Here is a 20267-nt window from a genome sequence, read left to right as displayed (position 1 = left end):
AATTTTTCTTTCTGTGTACGCTCTCTGTAGTTCTGTACTAATTCCTTAGTTATAAAAAAAAACTAACTGTCAGAAATCTTTAAAAAACTGACAGCCTTTTAATGTATTTGTTGTAAGTTTAAAAAAAATAAAAAAAAATTTTGGACTGTCTAATTATTTATAAATAACGGATTAAAGTTCAATAATTTGTGAAAAAGTATATATCTAAAGAGTCGGACAGAAACAATTGTATGAGTTACGTCTCCACAGGTACAGTCTTGCGTAAAAAATTAAGGATTACTTAGCTACAAGCTCACATACTTTTGCGGCATGGATAATCTATCATTTTTCGACAATATTGTACCTACTACAATAATGACAACTACCTTAAAAGCAAAATTTGTTATTGTAAAGAAATAGAATAATTTTTTTAGTTCAAGTTAACCTTCAGGGCAGATCATATTTATATTTATATTTATGTTAATTTATATAATAGAAAGTAGTTAATTAATGATGGACCTCGCGATTAGGGCTTGAACCAGGAGTCTTGAATTTAATCTCGCGAGGCCAGTTACTGGCAGTGTGTCTGACGTATCCTGGGTCGTTGGGAGACGACGGCAGTGTCGAAGGAATCGTTGTCTGGGTCCCGGTAGTTGACTTTCTGAGCACTCCAACCCACTCATCCAGCATTTCTATTCCATCTTTGGACCGGTCGCTGCGGTAGCTTCTGCCAGATGAAACCAGATAATTGTCTCGCCCGCGCTTCATTATTCCTGGTGCTAATCTCGTTGATATGGTGTCAAAGTGACTCGAGTCCAAGTATCTGCTAGTGAAAAAATCATATTAATTTTTAACTAACCGATCTGTGTAAGTATTTTGCATAATATTGTGCACTGAAAGAAAAAATTTCGTTTGAAAAAAATTAGCAATGTTGTAATAAGAAATCAATTTGGTGAAAATTGTCAACAATTTTATTTTTTAGCTGAAGAAATTATAAAATTTCTTTTCATAGTAACTTTCTTGTTGAAAAAAAAATTTTAGTATTGGAAAAAAAAAACAATTTTAGATAAACAACTTGCAAATTTTCACTCAAAATAATGGTTTTTTCCAAATTAAAAAAAAAAAAAAAAAAAAAAAAACATTTTTTCAACAAGAAAGTTACTGTGAGAAAAATTTTAGTTTTAAATTAAAAAATAAAATTTTTAATAAATTTATTTTTTGTCACAATGCCCATTTAAAAAAAAAAAAATTCTCTCAATGTGATCAAATAACAAATATTTATCCGGTAATGTGGAAATAAGACTGATATTTATTACTACTGATGAAAAAAATATCTTTCATTTATAAATATTTGCAAATATGAATTTAGTGGATAAGATTTTTGACTCTCGTGCGTTGGCGCACACACTTTGCTCGTTGCCCAAACACATTTGCAGCCGAAAATTCTATTCACTCAGTTACACTGTTAAATGTATTGTCACTAAATGACATATTTTTTTTTTAAATGTGTACTGACTTAATCCACTTTTATAAAACAATCAATGGATATATCGATTCCCCTGAAATCTTGGAACAGTTCGGTTTCATCTGCTCAAGACCAGATCTGAGATCCCGAAGGCTGCTGTATTCAACAAAAATAATAAAAAACTACGTATTTAATGGACCAATAAACAGGATTGCGAATTTAGTTAATTATCATTGTACTGAGTTAGATTACTTTGGTGGTTCACTTTCCTCCTTATATGTAAAGACATCTAATGTCAAAAATCTTGTTACTACACAGAAAAAAAAAATGTTCTTGAATCAAGCATATAATTTCTAAGAACTTAATCTTCTTGATTTGAGTAGAAAAATTCTTGAACTAAGTAAATTTTTCTTGATTTAAGGAAATTTTACTAGATTCAAGAATTTTTCGTCTTGATTCAAGACAATTTTCCTCTTCAAAATTATTTTCTTGGTTCAAGAATTTTTTTCTCAAATCAAGTTAATTTTTTTTTCAGTCTACTCCATCAGTCTGCATTAGTCTGTGCAATAATTTCTTTATATTTATTAAATTCATGTATAAAAATGATGCTATCTAATCATTTAATCTTGTAATAAAAACCTTATATGTATATAGCCGATCGACGTTTATTCTATTTGAAATAAAACAAAAAAAATTTTTTTATTAACAAAGAAACTTATTAAAATTTTTTAGATATTTTTCATCAAAAGCGGAAAAAATAAGCCTTAACATAGTATTTAAATTTTTTAATTTGATAAAGAATTAAAATAGATCTAGCCATAAAACATAAAACCTTTTTGATAAATAACATATATAAAAAATAAAAAAAAAATCTTACCTTCCATGACTCTCAAAATTATCGTGATCATCGCGATCGACCCTGTTAGTCTTCACACTCGAGTTAACAATTTTAGGAAACCTGGCCTCGCTTAAATTGTCTCTGATGGAAGAAAACCTCGGCGTGTCGACCTCGTCAGAAGGTCGAATATTCATTTCATGGGTATGGTGATAAAAAGTCCTTCCGTTGTCCCTCTCGTCCCTGAATCTATCTCTCATCGTCGTCTCAGCGTCTCTGTACCCGTTGACAGTGGACTCTCTAAACTGATTACGAAGGTTGGAGTATTCTTTGGTAAATTGATCGTCGTCGATAAATTTAATGTCATCATCACCGTAGTCCCTGTTAGGCTCAGCCAAAATTCCGACGTCGGTAACTCGAGGTCGCTGGGCGGTAACGAGGACTTGATGCTCCCGTGAGCCTGCTGGAGGTTCTTCCTGATTATGATGATGAACCTGATGATTCTGCTGTTGACTATTGTCCTTATTAGTATCCTTAGTATCATTGACACTTTCATTTCTATCAGAATCTAAAGTCTTATTGTGTCCGCTAGCCTTTGGAGCTTTCGACTCCTTCTCAATCGTCAAAGTCGTCGGCGGTTGCACTAAATTGCGATAACATTCATGCTCATTTATTAACTACTTTAATTATAATTTATAATTATAATTATTATTTATAACTTTTTATATTTATCATCGATTGTTAACTCATATTTATTACTACCACTAATTACTATTTTAATTTTAATATTTTTATAATTATTAAATTAGATAGCAAATTATTATTATTTATTGTTAAGCAGCTGTTTCAATTCGAATTTGTGAATTAGTCAAATCGGCACGTGACTTGCCTGCATTTTTATTGACAAATATATGCGTCGCGTCATGTTTACTGTCTTGTTCGGGTGTAGTCATCAAAATATCTGCTATAAAAACCAATCCGGTGATGAGACACAAAGCGCCGAGCACCGCTGCGTTGTCTATTAAATCATTAGGAACATTTTCTATCGACGCTAATGACAGTGCGCCGATTATTCCGAAGAGAATTACTCCAAGTCCAAGTAAGAATAATTCCTAGAAAAAATAAGATAAATTAGTTAAGTGCCTATTCAATTACTTATTTTAAATCTTTGAAATATTTTAACTTTCTTTACTATTCTTCTTAGTTATTAAAATTTTTAAAAATGACAGAAAATTTGCTTCGTTTTATAATTAAATTTCTAAAATTTTCAGAATCTTTTTTTAAATTTAGTTTTTAGTAAAAATAGAATTTTTACGAAATTTCAAACAGAATTTCAATAAATGATATTTTAAAAAATAAATTTCTAAAAACTTTTATATTTTATAATAACTTCATCTAATTTATATTGAAAATAAATCTTATAAGAAAAAAAAAATTTCCGCTGTATATAAAAAATCTTTTTTCGACTTACAAGAAATCTATAAATAATCTAATTATTGAATTTATGGTAATTTAATCAATCAATTCATTTTTTCAAAAATTATTCTTTGTATTAGGCAATTTAGATTTACTAAAAATTAATTGCATATCGACGGTCTAATTAGCAATTGGTCTAACTCCTTATTTTTTAGAAGGTGATTTTTTAACATTTTGATATAACAATGGTCCATATCAATAATAAGTTATTTGAATGATCCAAGCCAAAGTATTATATCTCTATTAGATATAAAGTTGTTTTTTAAAGTGACAATAAATTTTTAACTAATTGTTTTTTCATACAAATGGAAGATTCTTTAAAATAAAATTAGACAATTTGCTAATTAGAACGTCGATATGCCTGTTAAGGTAGTTGTCGTGGTTAAGGCATACCGTCAGAAAATTCTAAATTTTTGTATATTTATTAAGGACATGATGATACAATTACCCTAAAAATTTGAAATCGATTGACCATCTTATAACCCGAGATTAATTCAATTAAAAATTGGTTATTTAACATTGATTGCATACGCTCTCTGCAGTTCTGTACTAGTTTCTTAGTTATAAAAAAAAAACTAACTATCAGAAACTTTCAAAAAACTGACAGTCTTTTAATGTATTTGTTGTGAGTTTAAAAAAAATATAAAAAAATTTTTTTAACCGTCTAATTTTTTATAAATAACGGATTAAAGTTTAACAATTTATGAAAAAGTATATATTTACGGAGTCGGATAGAAACAATTGTATGGGTTGCGTCTCCATGGGTACAGTCTTGCGTAAAAATGATCTCTAATATTTTGACAATATTGTACCATGACAACTACCTCAAAGATAGCCTTAAAGATTGACAATTCAAGAAAAATCACAGCTTTTTTCCATTTTGAATTTGAAAATTATATAAAATAATAAATAAACAAATAATATTAATAATAATTAAAGAGTTCTATATTTCAAAGCCATTATCCCCGATCCAAATTGATGTTAGACTAATTTTAAATTTTACATTAAATTTTTATTTATTAAATTTATTTTCACCACTTTTATTGTCAGTATGAGCACTCAATACCGTCTTCGGGTGAATATATCTAATAATTAAAAATTTTTTATTTTTAATTAAGATTAAGCAAAGAAGTTAATTTTTTACTCAGTGAAACTTTTTTCGGTCACCGAAAAAATAACTCGGAAAATGCTCAGACCAGGAATCGAACCTGGATCTTTTGGTGTCGCGCCACCGCGATTTATTATTAGTAATAATAAATTATTATTAATAATAATAAAAAATAAATAATATTATTCAGTAAAACTCAAGTAACTAGTTAAAAAAATTAAAATTCCAATCACAACACTTTTATATTGAGTTTAATTTAATTAAAAAAAAATTTATTCTACTAAGGATTCACTAAAGACCTCAAGATAAATCATCAATAAATTATGCAACAGAAAAGAAATTACAAAAAAGTCATTAGACAGGAAACAAGTACTTATGAATGAAAAATAACTTTTGAAACGTGCAATTAAGATAAATCATTTTTTGTAATTACTTATAAGTAATTACGTTTTGAGCCATTGAGTCTCTGAAGATCAGTTAGCTTCATTAAATACCATGCCTATCCTAAGCAATAAAAACTCTGAAGATTAAGGAAACATTTATAGCTTAGTAATTATATCCATTGTGATATATTTTGAATAATTAGTGCAAGCCTTGTAATCGACATTAAAATATATGAATTATAATATACCGTTCGGATGATCAAGCGAGTTCGATATAGTTAAATATTTTCCCACGTTCATCGTGTTAATAAAAAGCTTGACCGCGATTCCTCGATCTCTTCAGGATCAAGGATTGGGCGAGGATTTAATATGTATATGTATATTATATATGATACAAGTATTACGGTTACCAGCGATCTAGTTATATGACTCATTACTTATTACTGAGGAAAAATGTAAAATAACACATTACGTGTCTTTCTATTATGATTATGCGTTTCTGCACCAGCGCCTATAAGTATATAAATAAAAATATAAATATATAAACATATATGAAGTAAAGTAATATTGTTCCTTTAGATTTAAATAATTAACTATCTAGCCTTGTCTTTCAATGTCAACTATATGAGACATTGTTTATTTATTTATTTATTATTTTTTTTACGTATTTCAACATTCCCATGATTTTTAAGTAAATCTATTTTATTTGTTGTGCAATGCAATTAGCTGGTCTCCCCCAATTTTCAGAGCTGACTTTGTTTATTTGCGACAACTTTTTAAATTATTGCATTCGAGAGTTTTTTTAAAATTTAAGTTCTCAAAAAATCTTAAAATATAATTTAAAAAAAAATCATTTTTTTTAATCTCACCGCAAATTTTCTATATTTTGTTATTTTTTAAATCTTTTAACTTAAAACTTTAAATAACAGACTAAAATTTTTTTAATTTTAAATAAAAAGTTATTTATCGAACTATTGAAGCAAATTTTCAGATTTTTTTTTACGATTACTAAAAAAAAAATTTTTAAAAAACATTTTTTTATAAATTGTAAAGAAATAATTGTTTGTTATTAGCCAAGAATTTCAATTTTTATATCAGAAAGTTAAAACATAAGTTTAAAAGTCGAAAATTTAATAAAAAATTTATTAATAAATCTTTGCCTCTAATTTGTCCAAAATTTTTTTTTTTTAGTTTAAATTCAAAATTTTTCGCTTCTAAAAACCTTTTTAAAAAATTTCTAAAAACAAAACAATAAGCTTTAAAAAAATACTGAAATTGTCTACAACTTAACTATCATTTGTATTTCAAACAATATAATTAAAAAAAAAGGATAACGATCCTTACAGTTTTTCTACCGCGTAATTCGCCAGTCGCAACAGCGAGCAGAAGACCTGCAGTGATGATCACGTAACCGCCACACGTTGCTGTCGCGAGAGCTGCACCTGTTACAGAAAAATAGGTCGAGGATTTAACTAAATAAATAAGCGACAAAAAAAAAAGAAAAAGTGTTAAAAGAAATGAAACAAATTCAAATTTGTTTTATCTTTTCTTCTGTCAAGACTTTTTCTTTTTTTTCAATTTAAAATAACTTTTTACCTATAGTTCCCCAGGTCACATTGTTCAGAAGAGCCCACTCTCTACTACGATATCTGAGAAAATTAAAAACTCTTCTGCTCTCGTCATCAGTCACACGGAGTGCCACCGTGCATGCAATGCATAAAAGCTGAAAAATAGATAAATATAAATGTTAATGTATAAAGAGAAACTATCAAGAACATGAATAATACCATGATGAATAATGAAAAGTTTTTTCTGTTTTCAATGAATAAATCTCAAAGATAAATTGTTTTGAACTTAGTCATATTTTATTTGAATTAAAATCTCTGCATAGCATAAATTTTATATCTTAAATAAATCAAAAAAAAAAAAAAATAAATAAAACTGATGCGTTACTATCAAGAGTGTAAAGATCTATACAATGCTAAACAAACTAGAACTAGATTTAAATCGATATCTCTCCCCAAAATTAAAAAAAAAATTATCGTAAGTAACGCTTACTATGTTGCAATAAAATATTTTAATCTTTTACCTAATAATCTTAAGATATTAAATTATAATAAAAAAAATGCTAAACTATAAAATAAAAGATTGGATCAAGAATCTGTCATTGTAATAGTACAAGAAATTTGTGCAATATTAGTATTTTCTCAAACTATTTATGCATTTTGTATTTTTTATAAATATTTTGTATAATGTTGAATAATTTATGTAATATCTAGCTCTATGTACAGATGCTCTTGCATCTCTATAGACCTGTATGCTAGAAAATAAATAAAAATAAAAAAAAAAACTCACCACTTCAATGATTTTGATAAAAACTTTTTTATTCCACATAATACCAGGATAGATTTCTCTGTGCTTAAAAAATTTTTTTCTGCTCAATTCACTTGATTTAGTAGCATTTGATTTAAACTTTTTCCACCACGAACTTTTGTCTATAATTACATATTAAAATTTAATTAAAATATTAGTAATAGTAACATCACAAAATATTTATTTTTTTTTTTTTTTTAATAATTCTTATATTATTATTATAAATATTGGAATAATTTCTGGCACAAATAAATGTGGACGACAGGTAGATTTATCGTTGACGAGAAAAGCGATAGATCACAAACAGCGACGAGCGCGGACTGAAAGAGATAGTTAGGTTTATGCTCAGGCTGATGCAGGTGGGCCGATGTAGATGTAATGTCACGTAATGAGACTTGCGTATACCTACTACTGGAAAAAAAAAAAAAAAAAAAAAAAAAAAAAAAAAAAACAATGTAATGTAATAATGTTATTATCGTAGAACGCAGCTGCGTGGGATAATTGAGTTTTTCATGGGTCACCATAGCAAAAAATATTATCGTATTATTTTATATTTATATGTATGTATTACAACTTACCAATTATTTTTCATCTTTTTTTTTTTTAAGCATAACATATATTTTTTTTACTCTATTGAAGTTATTTGAAAAAAAAAAAATTATTTATGAATTCGCAATCAAAATTATTTAAATTAATTGAAAATTAAAATAATTTGTCTATTTCTAATTTCACAAAAATTTTTAATTGATCTTTTAATTTTATTATTTGAAATTAGTAATTAACTATGTTTTAATTTTTAAAAAATAGAATTTTACAATTTTTTAATTATTCATTTTTAATAATTTAAAAAACGTAATTATAAAAGTGTAATTATTTTTGAAAAAATTTTAAGAACCTCGGCAAAAATTTCTCGCCTGGTGAATCATGTCCTGCAAAAATAAAAAATTAATTAATGCGAAAATATAAAGTAAATAATTATGATACAGAAATTAAGAGAAATTTGATAACTTTTCTAAAAAATAAATTATATCAAGAATAATTTATTTAGAAAAATTCTATCTTTAAAAGCTCTAAAAAATAATAAATGTAATTTTTTAAAAATGATTTTCTAGACTTAATTTATTTAAAAAAAAAATAAAAAATTGTCAAGTGTCTGCCAATTTGAGTGTCATAAATAACTTTTAAAAATTGTTGATAATTTTTTATTTTCTATTTACTTGTGTGCTGTGAGTTGACATTATATAAAAATATATATTTTACCCTGCTTTGTTTTTTTCTTGAAATGAAAACTTGGAAACAACAATATAAATACCATCCAGAGTTTCTCCGAATACTCCGAATAATCAGTAAAGTTAGTACTGACCGAGACTGAGTGTTTGTTGTGTAGACCGCGGTATAAAATAACAATCACGAATCTCGATATAAGTATTCAAAGAATAAACGTCGAACCCTAACAGATATAAAATGACAATCGATGTTATTCATATCGAAGTTAAAAAATCTACTTGGCTGATGTTTAACATTATTTACTTTAAAGACAAAAATATATGAGTATTAATTTAGCGGATATTTAATAATTTTTAGAATTTTATTAACGGATAAATTAATGACATTAAAGTTAGCAGTCACATAAGCATTTTTTAATTTTTTTTTAACAAATAGATTTTTTCCAAAAAATTATTTTTAAAAAATTGCATTTTTTATTTTTTAAAATTTCTACCTGTCAATTTTTTTTTTTACTTTTTTTTGCTATAATTTATTTGTTAAAAAAATTCTTGAAATTATAAAATATCTGCTAAATTAATTTTTAAGATAAATTATGGCAAAAAATTGACAAGTAGAAATTTTAAAAAATAATAAATGCAATTTTTTGAAAATAATTTTTTGGAAAAAATTTTTTTGTTAAATAAAATAAAAAAATTATCAAGTGATTGCTAACTTTAATTTCATCAACAATATTTATTAATAAAAATTAAGTTAGCCGACAGCTTAAAATTTTTATAACTTTTTTTATTGAAAATTTTAAATAAAAACATTTTTAAAAAATTTGCATTTGTAATTTTTTTAAAATTTCTATTTCTGGAGTTTTTTAAATAGAAATTTATTCATAATAATTTAGTTGTTAGAAAAATCGAACAATTGACAGATTTCTGTTGATTTCAGTATCATAACAATTTATTTATTTAATTGTAATAATTTGTTTATGATACTAAAATCAGCAGACTGATCAGTTTTTAGTTTTTCCTAACAAATAAAAAAACTGCATTAATAATTTTTCAACATTTTTAAAAGTAGATTTTTTATTTTTTTTGCAATAATTTGTTTTTCAAAAAAAATGATTTAACTCTGGTGAACCTAGATTCCTCAGAAGCATGTTTGTCGAAGAGTCACCAGATATTTTAGACGTTCTGAGAGAGTGGCTGCCAAACAGAACAATATCACATTTAAAATTCCTAATTTCTCAACTACCGTCTACGAACATTCATTTCTGATTTCATCGATACGCCTCTGGAGAGAATTACTATACCACCTGATGTGGTCCAATGCACTTAGCATAGATACTTTCAAGACAAAAGCCTACAAATTCTTCCATGACCTTGAGCTTAAGGAGAACTTGAGTCCCGGCTTCACCGATTATGATTCAAATCTTTTTACTTTTTACAAGATAGATAACAGTTTGGATGTTTATAAAATAAGTAAGGTAAAAGCCCCAATAGATGATCACGTACCAGTATATGATCACTCCATGTATTTGTATATCTATATTCACAAATATAGGTATACAAATACATGGAGTGATCATATACTGGTACATGATCATATATTGGGGCTTTTACCTTAGTTCTGAATGTTTTTCAAAACTTTGTATGTCAAACATTGTATAAACTGGAGCAAAATATTTACTTTTGATAGTTAATTATATAGTGACTTATCATAATATTAATTTTAAATTAAACACTTTGTATTAAATTGTATGTAACATGGAACCCGATTAATGGCTTTGCTGTAGGGTTCATTGAACTGATAAAAAATAAAATAAAAAATAAAATAAAATCATTAATAATTGGAGTGCTATAAGGTAAAAGCCCCAATATATGATCATATACTGGTACATGATCATATATTGGGGCTTTTACCTTAAACCATAAATTTAGATCTAAACCTAGTCTGATACCCACTTTAAAAACTTTTTGCCTTCTCTTCAGCTAAAACTGGTACTTTAAGAAATTTCTTGCTTACGTTTATTTCACCTTATATATTTCTTTTGATTGTAAAAAACTGATGATATTTCTTAAATCTTTTGATTGTTTTCACTATTTGTTAGCAAAATCTTAATATTGTTACAATATTTATTTAGAGACGTTTATACTCTTACATGTACTTTATATTCTTATATTTTTGTACTTTTGCCATTCGGCCATTCAAATTAAATAAATAAATAAATTAAATCTCATTTTTTCAGTATCATTTTTTTTCGATATTTTCATCTAAAAAATTTTTTTAATTTAATTAAAATAAAAATTGCAATCAAATTATTTAAAATTCAGAAATTATTTATGTTATACATCGATTGTTTACGCGTCCAAAAAAAGAACAAAGAAAAACTTAAAAAAACTGTACGTTAACCCTTCGTTGGTCGCGCTATGAGCGAATCGCCGCCTAACAACTACTCAACCTATAGAGACTCGCTATAGTGCGAGCGAGAAACTAAAAAAAGCGCGACCAACGAAGGGTTAAACTAATTCTCCGGATTTCCCACCACCTAGCTCTAGCTTCTGTGCTTCGGTACACCGCAGACAGCGAACGCCACGGCCACGGCCATTGGTGCTCTCCGAAACTACCAAAATCTATTGGCCATTGGCCAAATAAAAACTGTAACTCACGCTCACGCTGTAAGGCTTTATGCTTCATTACCATTACATGTGCTCGGCTCACTGAGAACAGAACACAGCATTTTTACATTTTATTCGGCAGTAGCCAGTTGCTTCAAGTTCTTCGTTTGATTTCATTAACGTCCAGTGCCAGTTGTTTAATTATTACAAAAACAAGTGAATCAACAATTGATGATTTCAATTATCAAAATGTATAATAATAATCAAAGAAGTAATAATGAGAGTGATACTGGGAAGAATAATGGAAGCCCAGTTAAAAAGTCTGGCAAAAATTACCAGTGTGTTTACTACAGCATCAATAATTTATCCAGTAAGTAATTTTTTTTGTTTTTTAAATTTTAGTTTATTCAACAGTTAGTTACAATTAACTTGTTTATTTAATTATTTTTAGATAAATTATACGGAAATAAAATTTGTAAATTTAAGATTTGACCAAATCATTTTTTAGTATTAATTGAAAAGATGAATCAGTGCTTGAAAAATTAGTCTAAAAATACATGAAAATTAAATTAGTTGTTTAAAAATTTATTTTTTTGAAAAATATTAAAAGAAAAAAATTTCACAAGTTGAAAATTTGAAAAATTATCTATGAAATTTTTTTAAAGTACTTGTAATTTAATTGATGAAAAAAAAATTTTAAACTTATATAATTTTTTTTTAATTTTTACGTGTGAATAATTATTTTTTTTTTAATTTTATTTATAATTTATTCATATATAAATTTTAACACTGAAGAAAAATACAAAATGGATTATTGACAAATTTAAAACAATGATATTAAGATGGAAAATTATAAAATCACGGCTTTTATTTTTCAAAAATTATAATTTTTTTTTTAATTATATCTTCATTTAAAATTAAAAAATTGTTTTATAAAAATTAGTGTAAATTTTTTTTATTAAAAATTCTAGAGCTATTAAAATTTTGCTAATTTATGACACGTCATTTGTGTTAATAAATAAATGTAAAAGGATTGATGCAAAAAATTTCTAAAAATAAAAAATTAACAAGCACTTAAAAAAAAACTAAGTTTACAAAAATAAGTAAAAAAACATAAATGAAAATTTCTTAGCATTTACATTTATAAATTCCTCTACGTATCCATAATTTACATATTAATTATTTATAATTAAAAACGAATTATAAAATAATAATTATTTATTTAACTTAGACCGGCGATGGGACAGATCAAAAAATGACTTGCACGATCAATATTACGCCAAAAATGATGAAAAGAGTGACTTGTCATTAGAAGAGTCAATCGAAATTTCAAAAAACGTGCTTGAGATTTCAAAAACATCGGGACTTGACATCACACAAGTCAACGGCCAGCGGAAACTAGGCCCGCCAAAAGATTGGGTCGGCGAAGCACCAACTCCCGAGTGCGAGGTTTTCGTTGGTAATCTTCCAAGAAATATTTATGAAAATAAGCTCTACCCGATCTTCCAGCGAGCTGGAGAAATTTTTGAAATTCGCCTCATGATGGATTTTTCCGGCACTAACCGCGGCTATTGTTTTATAAAATACACTAAGCCCGAATACGCGGCAAAAGCCATCAAAGAATTGAACGAGTGGCCTATTGAAAGGGGAAAAAAAATAGGCGTCGTAGCGAGCGTTAATAACTGTCGCCTGAGTATTGCTCGATTGCCTCCAGAACTGGATACGAAAACTTTTATCAAGGTATTTATTATTATCTTCCTGCATACATATACATAGTATGTTTTAAAGTACAATTATTGGTATTTTTAATATTAAAAATATTTTTTTTTATATTTCAATGCAAGTTACACAGAACTAATAATTACTTTGCTTTAAAAAAAATTTTTAAGTATCTTACAATAATTTTATTTTTAACTTCATTTTCATTATCTACACTGGTAGAAGAATTTGTTTATAGTTTGAAATATTTGTTAATATTTAACAAATCATTTATTAAAGATAACTTTTTAGTCCTTAACAAATATTTTTTAGTATTTAAAAAAATTTATTAATATTTAATACATGAATTTCAGATTTATTAAATACAAACAAATCATTTTAAATGCTAAGAAATATTTGTTTAATACTAAAAAGTGGTCTCTAATAAATGATTTGTTAACTATTAACAAATATTTTTGAATACAAATAAATTCTTCTATCAGTGTATGGGTGATTCTCTGTAAGGACGTCTTAAATCTGTACAAAATTGTCCGACCAAATTATTTTTATTTTATTAGAAAAAAAATTAACAAAGGCTTCAAAACTATCAGCTTAATGATAATAAATAAGCAGCCAAATTAATTTTTGTTTTTTCGATATTTGTGTGTCTTTTTCCATATAACATGACAGGGGACTGTTTTTTTTTTATCAAATTGAGAAAAATCAAGCAAACTATTTCAATGCATTCAACTTTTCAAGTTCTCAATGAATGTTTACATTAATTAGAATAATATTAAGACTTATAGATCCAATTTTATAAATAAATTATAAATAAAAATAGTTGCCAGAGGACTGAGTTTTGAAGTGGCCCACACACATATTTCCAGCACAAACGGTGTTTTAACACTAAATAAAATGGCGATAAAGCGCTAACAGCCCTATGGTTATTAACTTAAAGCTAGTTAGATCCTTATAAACCTTACAAAAGGTAAAATAACACGTTGGATTTTTTTTTTGGCTTTGAACTTCTGGCAGGGGACTGTTCTTGAAATGCCTGGGACAAACTTTGGTTTAATGAATTTAATGAAACAAATTAAATTTCGGTATTTTTCATTGAAGAAGATTGTTAGTTAACTAATTAAGTTCATAAACAATATGGACCAAATTGTATATTATAGACGAATAACTTAAAATTTAATCTTAAAGTTTTAATTTTGGGACTGGGACAGCCCAGGGGACTGACATTTCGGTGGTTTACGAATTTATAGCAAAAAAACCAAAATTTATTTTATTTTAATTTTCAATACTCCAAATAGAAATGTTTGTTTACTTTCGTAACAAATTTTTTTTAGTAACAAAATAACAATTTTTCCAATAAAAAAATGCCTGGGACAGCGAAAAACATCTCTTACAGAGAATCACCCGTATTTTTATATTAAATTAAAATATCACTTAAAATATTTTATTGTTACTATTAATGTATATTACTGATTGGTGTTCTCTTGCAATAAATAAATAATTATGTTAATAATAAGTAAAGTAATTGAAGAAAAAATTTTTACAGAAAATTTCCGAAACTACAGAGAGTGTGACTCAAGTCGCGGTTTACAGCGTCGCTAAAAGTAATGCCGCTAATAAGCCGATGCAAAAAAAGGCGTTAATTTCGTACAAAGCGCACATTGATGCTGCGATGGCCAGAAGAAAGCTTATGCCGCAGAGGACGACTTTATTTCCCAATGTTGAGTTGATTATAGATTGGGCTCATCCTAGTTCATCGATGCACAATGTTGTAAGTATATATTTATTTTATTTATTACTTAAATTTAAAATTTAATATTCAAAGGAATGTTGTTTGCAACAATCGAGTGATAGAATAAAATGAGTAAAAAAGGCTAGACCATCAACATTTGAACACTCGACATGACATCTTTTGTCTTGGCCATGAAGAGTGAACAATGACTGTATGGTCACTAAGACGACGGTCTCACGCGAAAATTGGAACGTGGTAACTTTCCCTTCTGAGGATTTTATACAACGCAATGTTATTTCCTTTTTTTGATTATAAGCTATTTTTGTTTATTTATTTAATAATATTTGGGCAATATTTATTGTTCAAGTTTTTTATAATTATGTTTATACTTATAAGTACTAACCTTATACATTACCTTTCATGTTTGTGCACTGTCCAAGCACTGCGAAAGACTGACAAGTGTAATTTTTATTTTTACCTAGTACAGGTCAGTCTTATCACTTATCACCCATTGAATATTGCATTTATCTTTATCTTTTTATGTTTATGAAGAATTATTTTTACTGAGACTTCAGAGGTTTGCATGGGAATTATATTCAATATTTTTTTACTTTAAGTTTATAAATAAATAAACGAAAACTTGAAGTACTTTATGTACAACATTAATTATTCTTAATTATAATTATACCTGGATAAGAATAATTAATTCTTGACTTCTCATAAAATTGTGAGAATAATTACAAATTTTTATTATTAATAATTGATTATTATAATATTATTGGTATAAATAATCGATAACAAAAACACATACATTATTTGAAAATTAAATATTTAAAATTACTTAAATTTAAATTACAGATTACGAATTGTTAGCAATATTGGTAAAAGTAGAAATTAATTTTTGTTTAAATTTGATTGATTATTTTTAGTACAGTTTTTAGCAAAAATTATCAATCAAATGAAAAACAACTAACATTTTTTTTTTTTTTTAATTTTAATGCATGATTTTAATTATTAACACAAAATTAAATATTAAATTTATACGTAACAAAATGCTAATAATTTATAACAGTTACGTTTTATAAAAGTTGAAAAAAAATTAATTACACAAATAACGAATTCATCTTAACTAAAAATTTAAACTGCATGTTTTTAATTAGTTATAAGAAATTGATTATTTTTAAAAAAATTTATGGGTAAAAATAATCATTTCTTTTCATTAATTTCTCAAAAATGAATATTCTTCTTTTTACTTCAATATTTTTTTTATTACTTTGACTAATACCTAATGCATTGATTATTGATATTAAAATTTATGGGATTAATAATCAATGTAAAAACAAAAACAATTTTCCAGCATGCTTTTAATTTTTTTAAATCACTTAGAGAGAAACAGTTTAATAAAAAATTATAGCTATAAAAAAACTATAGATAGTTTATTGTAACAAAAAGCAAAATTTTATCACAAATTTTAATTTATCGACGAATAAAATTTCAGAAAATTCAAATCATAAAATTTGCTTTTGCAAATTTGAAAGATTTCGACTTTTATATATTCTCAATGATTAAATAATTAGTATCTATTTTTTGAATAATTAATTTTTTTTTTAATTTTAAAATGAAATCCACAAAATTAATGCCGGTAAAATAGAAGATAAATGTTGAGCTCTATCTTACTTTCAGATTCACTAAAAGCTTTTAAAAACCAACACAAGCGTCGCTAAAATCATTTTTACTTGCCATAATAAAATGAACTAAAATTCGCCCTAGTTAGTCAGCTGATCCAACTCATAAAGTAATATTTGCTTATTCCGAGTGGAGTGATTTTGTTTAATTTGTTCTATTTTAAAAAAAAAAAATCAAATCACTATGTCTGATGCACTTGATGAACACTCATCCTGGAGAAGTCCTTTATCAACTCGTTATGCATCGAAAGAGATGCTGTTTAATTTTAGCGAGCTAAATAAATTCACCACGTGGCGCCGGCTTTGGATTTACCTGGCAAAAGCACAAAAGGTTAGTTTGCTTTAATTGTTATTGTTATTGTTGTTATCAATCATTAATTCTATTGTTGATTTTATTACTGACCAATAATAATAATAACAATATTGTTATTATTAAGAAAATTTTCTGCTTTCAAGCTACTTAATAGGCAATGAAAAAGAAAAAAAGAAAATTTTATAATTTTTTATTAAATTAAGATTAAAAAAAAAAATCAAAAAATTTTTTGATTACCTTAAACATAAGGGTAAACTTGAAATATATATTTTTCAAATCATCTCTAGCGAATGATGTAATCGCTCAACGGATACATAAATTATAATGATATTGAAATCAGATATTTGACAATTTTTAAGATTTTTCTTCCCAAACATATAAAAAAATTTTTTTTCAATTTTCCATTCAAAATAAAAAAAAAAAAGAATGCAATTTTTTAAAAATATTTTATTCATACTTGAAAAGTGATGTAATAGCGGGAAAGCTGAGAATCAGGTTTTGGTCTGGATATCTCAATGCGGAATATTATTAACAATGTGAACTAGAAATTTATTTACACAATATACAGTTAATATTTATTTAATATGTTAGCGAATTGTCTTAATAAAAGCGGATAAGTTAATGAAAGCGTGTATAATAAAGCGAAGCCGGTTGATACGTGGTTGAACACCAAGCCGACACTTTAAAAGCGGTGAATTACTGCACAAATAACACAAATTATCTGTAACAAATTCAAGAATAATTAATCACAATTTATTAAAAGCGGAATTTTATAACTCAAGCGAATTAAAATAGCGGGATAGCAAAGCGAAAGACTCAATGGCGTTGTAGCGAATTATTTTTTAAATAAAACTAAAAAATCTATTACTGAAATCAGAGGACATTTAATTATTTTTCAATTTTATTTAAAAAATGAGTATGAAGAAAATATTATTAAAAAATTATACCCACAGTATTTTTTATAATTTTTATTTGCAGAATTATTTAAAATTTTCTTTATAATAATTTTATTTTATTTAGTTTAAAAAATCCTAACAAGTATCACTCAGCAAACAATATGATGTCTTTAAAATTTAGTTACCATGTTTCTGCTTTTAAAAACGTCAGAATGTTTACTGGGCAAATTTCTTATAATTTAAGTATTTTTTAATAAGCATATTTTAAGCAATTTATTTTTTAATAATTATTCGGTGTAAAAAGTTTTCAGTCATTGAAATTTTCATAACACTTAATCGGTCAATTTAATCTTTAAAAGGTTACAGTGTTATCATTATCACATTTTATTGACTGGCTAGCGCTTACGAAATTACCCATAATCTCTGAAGTCTTACAAAATAATTCATAAACAATAAAACCACGAGAGTTAATTGATAAGTTCCCTCGATTGTTCGCAAACAACAAGTTCCTTGCGTTTTCTCAGTAAAAGTAAAAATTAATGCTAATTGATTTAATTTATCACCTACAAAGATCGAAGAGTGCGGAGTTATTTCCGAAGACGGTGAGATTAATATTTCAAAGAAATACATCGAGCCAAAAAAACATTACAAACCAAAGGATGTTTCTGGTAAAAGAAACAAATTTGGGAAAGGAATCGACGTTTTGGATAAAAATCTAGGAAGCGAGAGGAAAAATACTGATGGATGTAAATCCAAGCAGTTTTTTAAGACACCTCATGAGCAGCAGCGAGTTGTTAGTAATAATACTTTCAAGAAGATGCCGTTAAATCCTATTTGTAAAAGATCACTGTCGATGTTACAGGAAAACAACGGTGTTCTTAGAGATATTAATATTAATAACAAATCTGCTGTACAAACCTTCAACCCTTCGCCAGTTGTTATTAGAAGTCCGTATTTATTTGATAACAAGGAGAATATTTCTCACCCGTATTTAATTCCTGGTATCCAAAATTTGAATCAAAAACTCAATAATATGAGCCTTCCTCCAGTTTTTAATTTCAATGGAATCAACTTCAATCAAAGTTACCAGGTTGTTCAAAAAAATTTGATCATGACACCCAATTTGCGGCCAACATTTCCTGTTTATCAGGATAATTTTTGCATCGACCAAAATTGGTCCAATTTTGATAACAATAGAGTTAATGACTCGTATTATAATCAACAGTATTGTAGTAATATCAATACAAATATTAATATGAGACGCAATTTACCGAGTCTAAATATTGTGCGCTCTTCAATACCTAATCAGTGTCCCGAAAACTTAAATGTTTTTGGTAACCGTCAAGGGCACTTGATAAACAATCAGGTTGGCTATCGGCCTCAATTCGACACCAAATCTTTTGGGCTTGGGAAGATTAATCATTTTCCTGTAATGTGTGCTGACAATCAAGTATTCAGTGTCCCCAGAGGCATTTTTAAATCTCAATACTAATTTTTTAGTGTTTTACTTGCCGTTTTTTTGTTTTGTACACTGATAGAAGGATTTGTTTATAGCTAAAAATATTTGTTAATATTTAACAAATCATTTATTAGAGACCACTTTTTAGTCCTTAACAAATATTTCTTAGTATTTAAAAAGGTTTATTAATATTTAATAAATGAATATCTGATTTATTAAATACAAACAAATCATTTTAAATACTAAGAAATATTTGTTTGATACTAAAAAATGGTCTCTAATAAATGATTTGTTAACTATTAACAAATATTTTTTTAATACAAATAAATCGTTCTATCAGTGTAATAGTGAATTATACTATAATTATCAAGATTTTAATATGAATGATTTTAAATAGTGGGCTTTTAAGTTTTAAATTAGTGTTAAAAATTTCTTAAAGAAAATAATTATGGAAAAAGTTGATTTTTTTTATAAAAAAAAAAATATAGATTTTATTTTATTGATTATGACTTGAATTAAAAAATATTAAAAATTGGAGAATTCCATTCTTTTGATAGAATAAAAAAAAATTGAGATTTCTTTAAATAAAAAAATAGGAATTGTTATATTATTAATCAAGTTATTAAATTAAAATTTTTAAATGGACGAAATTGAATTAAAAAAATTCAATTTTTTTAATAGAATAAAAAATAAAAATTTTTAAGATAAATAAGTTACAATAAACAATAAAGTTAATTACATGTTCTTAATGAATGAAATAAAAAACAAGATTAAATTAAAAAAATGATACTTAAAAAAAACCAAGATTTTTTAAATTTATGATTAAATCGTAGGAAAAAATTGATTATGACGAATTAAAAATTGGAGAGTTCCATTCTTTTGATAAAATAAAAAAAAAATTTAGAAATTGAAAAAATTAAAAAAAAAAGTGGATCTCTTTGATTAAAAAAATACGAATTATTTTTCGTCGAATTATTAGTCGCAATTAACAATAAAGTTGATTAAATGTTTATA

The 20267-nt window shown here is 26.1% G+C and overlaps 3 protein-coding genes across 6 annotated transcripts in view; 2 read left to right on the top strand and 1 right to left on the bottom strand.

Annotated features, from left to right (window-relative positions):
• Positions 1 to 459: 459 nt before the first annotated feature.
• Positions 460 to 15339, bottom strand: LOC123269471. 3 transcript variants are annotated; one of them, XM_044735183.1, is made up of 7 exons: positions 15316 to 15339; positions 7602 to 7741; positions 6843 to 6969; positions 6591 to 6688; positions 3169 to 3391; positions 2322 to 2922; positions 460 to 805 (listed from the first exon to the last, which is right to left on the bottom strand). In XM_044735183.1, exons 1-7 carry the CDS (start codon positions 15320 to 15322, stop codon positions 487 to 489), a joined length of 1515 nt encoding a protein of 504 aa, XP_044591118.1. In that variant the 5' UTR covers positions 15323 to 15339; the 3' UTR covers positions 460 to 486. The 3 variants fall into 3 exon arrangements, with proteins under 3 accessions (XP_044591118.1, XP_044591119.1, XP_044591121.1); XM_044735184.1 differs by having other exon boundaries at positions 460 to 802; positions 15316 to 15338; XM_044735186.1 differs by having other exon boundaries at positions 15304 to 15321.
• Positions 11541 to 19703, top strand: LOC123269468. 2 transcript variants are annotated; one of them, XM_044735181.1, is made up of 5 exons: positions 11541 to 11822; positions 12684 to 13192; positions 14715 to 14939; positions 18366 to 19315; positions 19594 to 19703. In XM_044735181.1, the coding sequence occupies exons 1-4, from the start codon at positions 11684 to 11686 to the stop codon at positions 19284 to 19286; spliced, it is 1794 nt and encodes a 597-aa protein (XP_044591116.1). In that variant the 5' UTR covers positions 11541 to 11683; the 3' UTR covers positions 19287 to 19315; positions 19594 to 19703. The 2 variants fall into 2 exon arrangements, with proteins under 2 accessions (XP_044591116.1, XP_044591115.1); XM_044735180.1 differs by having other exon boundaries at positions 18366 to 19319; positions 19594 to 19685.
• LOC123269472 (adenylosuccinate lyase) overlaps positions 16659 to 20267 on the top strand; it is a 47564-nt gene continuing 43955 nt past the window's right edge. The window contains exon 1 of the mRNA XM_044735187.1: positions 16659 to 16916. Coding sequence (XP_044591122.1) covers positions 16770 to 16916 — 147 coding nt within the window. The 5' untranslated portion in view covers positions 16659 to 16769. The remainder of the gene's footprint in view (positions 16917 to 20267) is intronic.

This window comes from Cotesia glomerata, linkage group LG7 (genome assembly GCF_020080835.1).
Source record: "Cotesia glomerata isolate CgM1 linkage group LG7, MPM_Cglom_v2.3, whole genome shotgun sequence".
Lineage (NCBI taxonomy): Eukaryota > Metazoa > Arthropoda > Insecta > Hymenoptera > Braconidae > Cotesia > Cotesia glomerata.
This window is presented reverse-complemented; position numbering and strand designations above follow the sequence as displayed.

Bases quoted from the DNA above. Each gene is read 5' to 3' on its own strand.
- LOC123269471 (XM_044735183.1), bottom strand. The intron at 6,970-7,601 runs GTGAGTTTTTTT...TCTATTTTTCAG, and splicing joins TTATCAAAATCATTGAAGTG to CTTTTATGCATTGCATGCAC. The intron at 6,689-6,842 runs GTAAAAAGTTAT...TTTCTGTAACAG, and splicing joins TGTGACCTGGGGAACTATAG to GTGCAGCTCTCGCGACAGCA.
- LOC123269468 (XM_044735181.1), top strand. From the start codon at position 11,684: ATGATTTCAATTATCAAAATGTATAATAATAATCAAAGAAGTAATAAT. The intron at 11,823-12,683 runs GTAAGTAATTTT...TATTTAACTTAG, and splicing joins CAGCATCAATAATTTATCCA to ACCGGCGATGGGACAGATCA. The intron at 13,193-14,714 runs GTATTTATTATT...AAATTTTTACAG, and splicing joins ATACGAAAACTTTTATCAAG to AAAATTTCCGAAACTACAGA.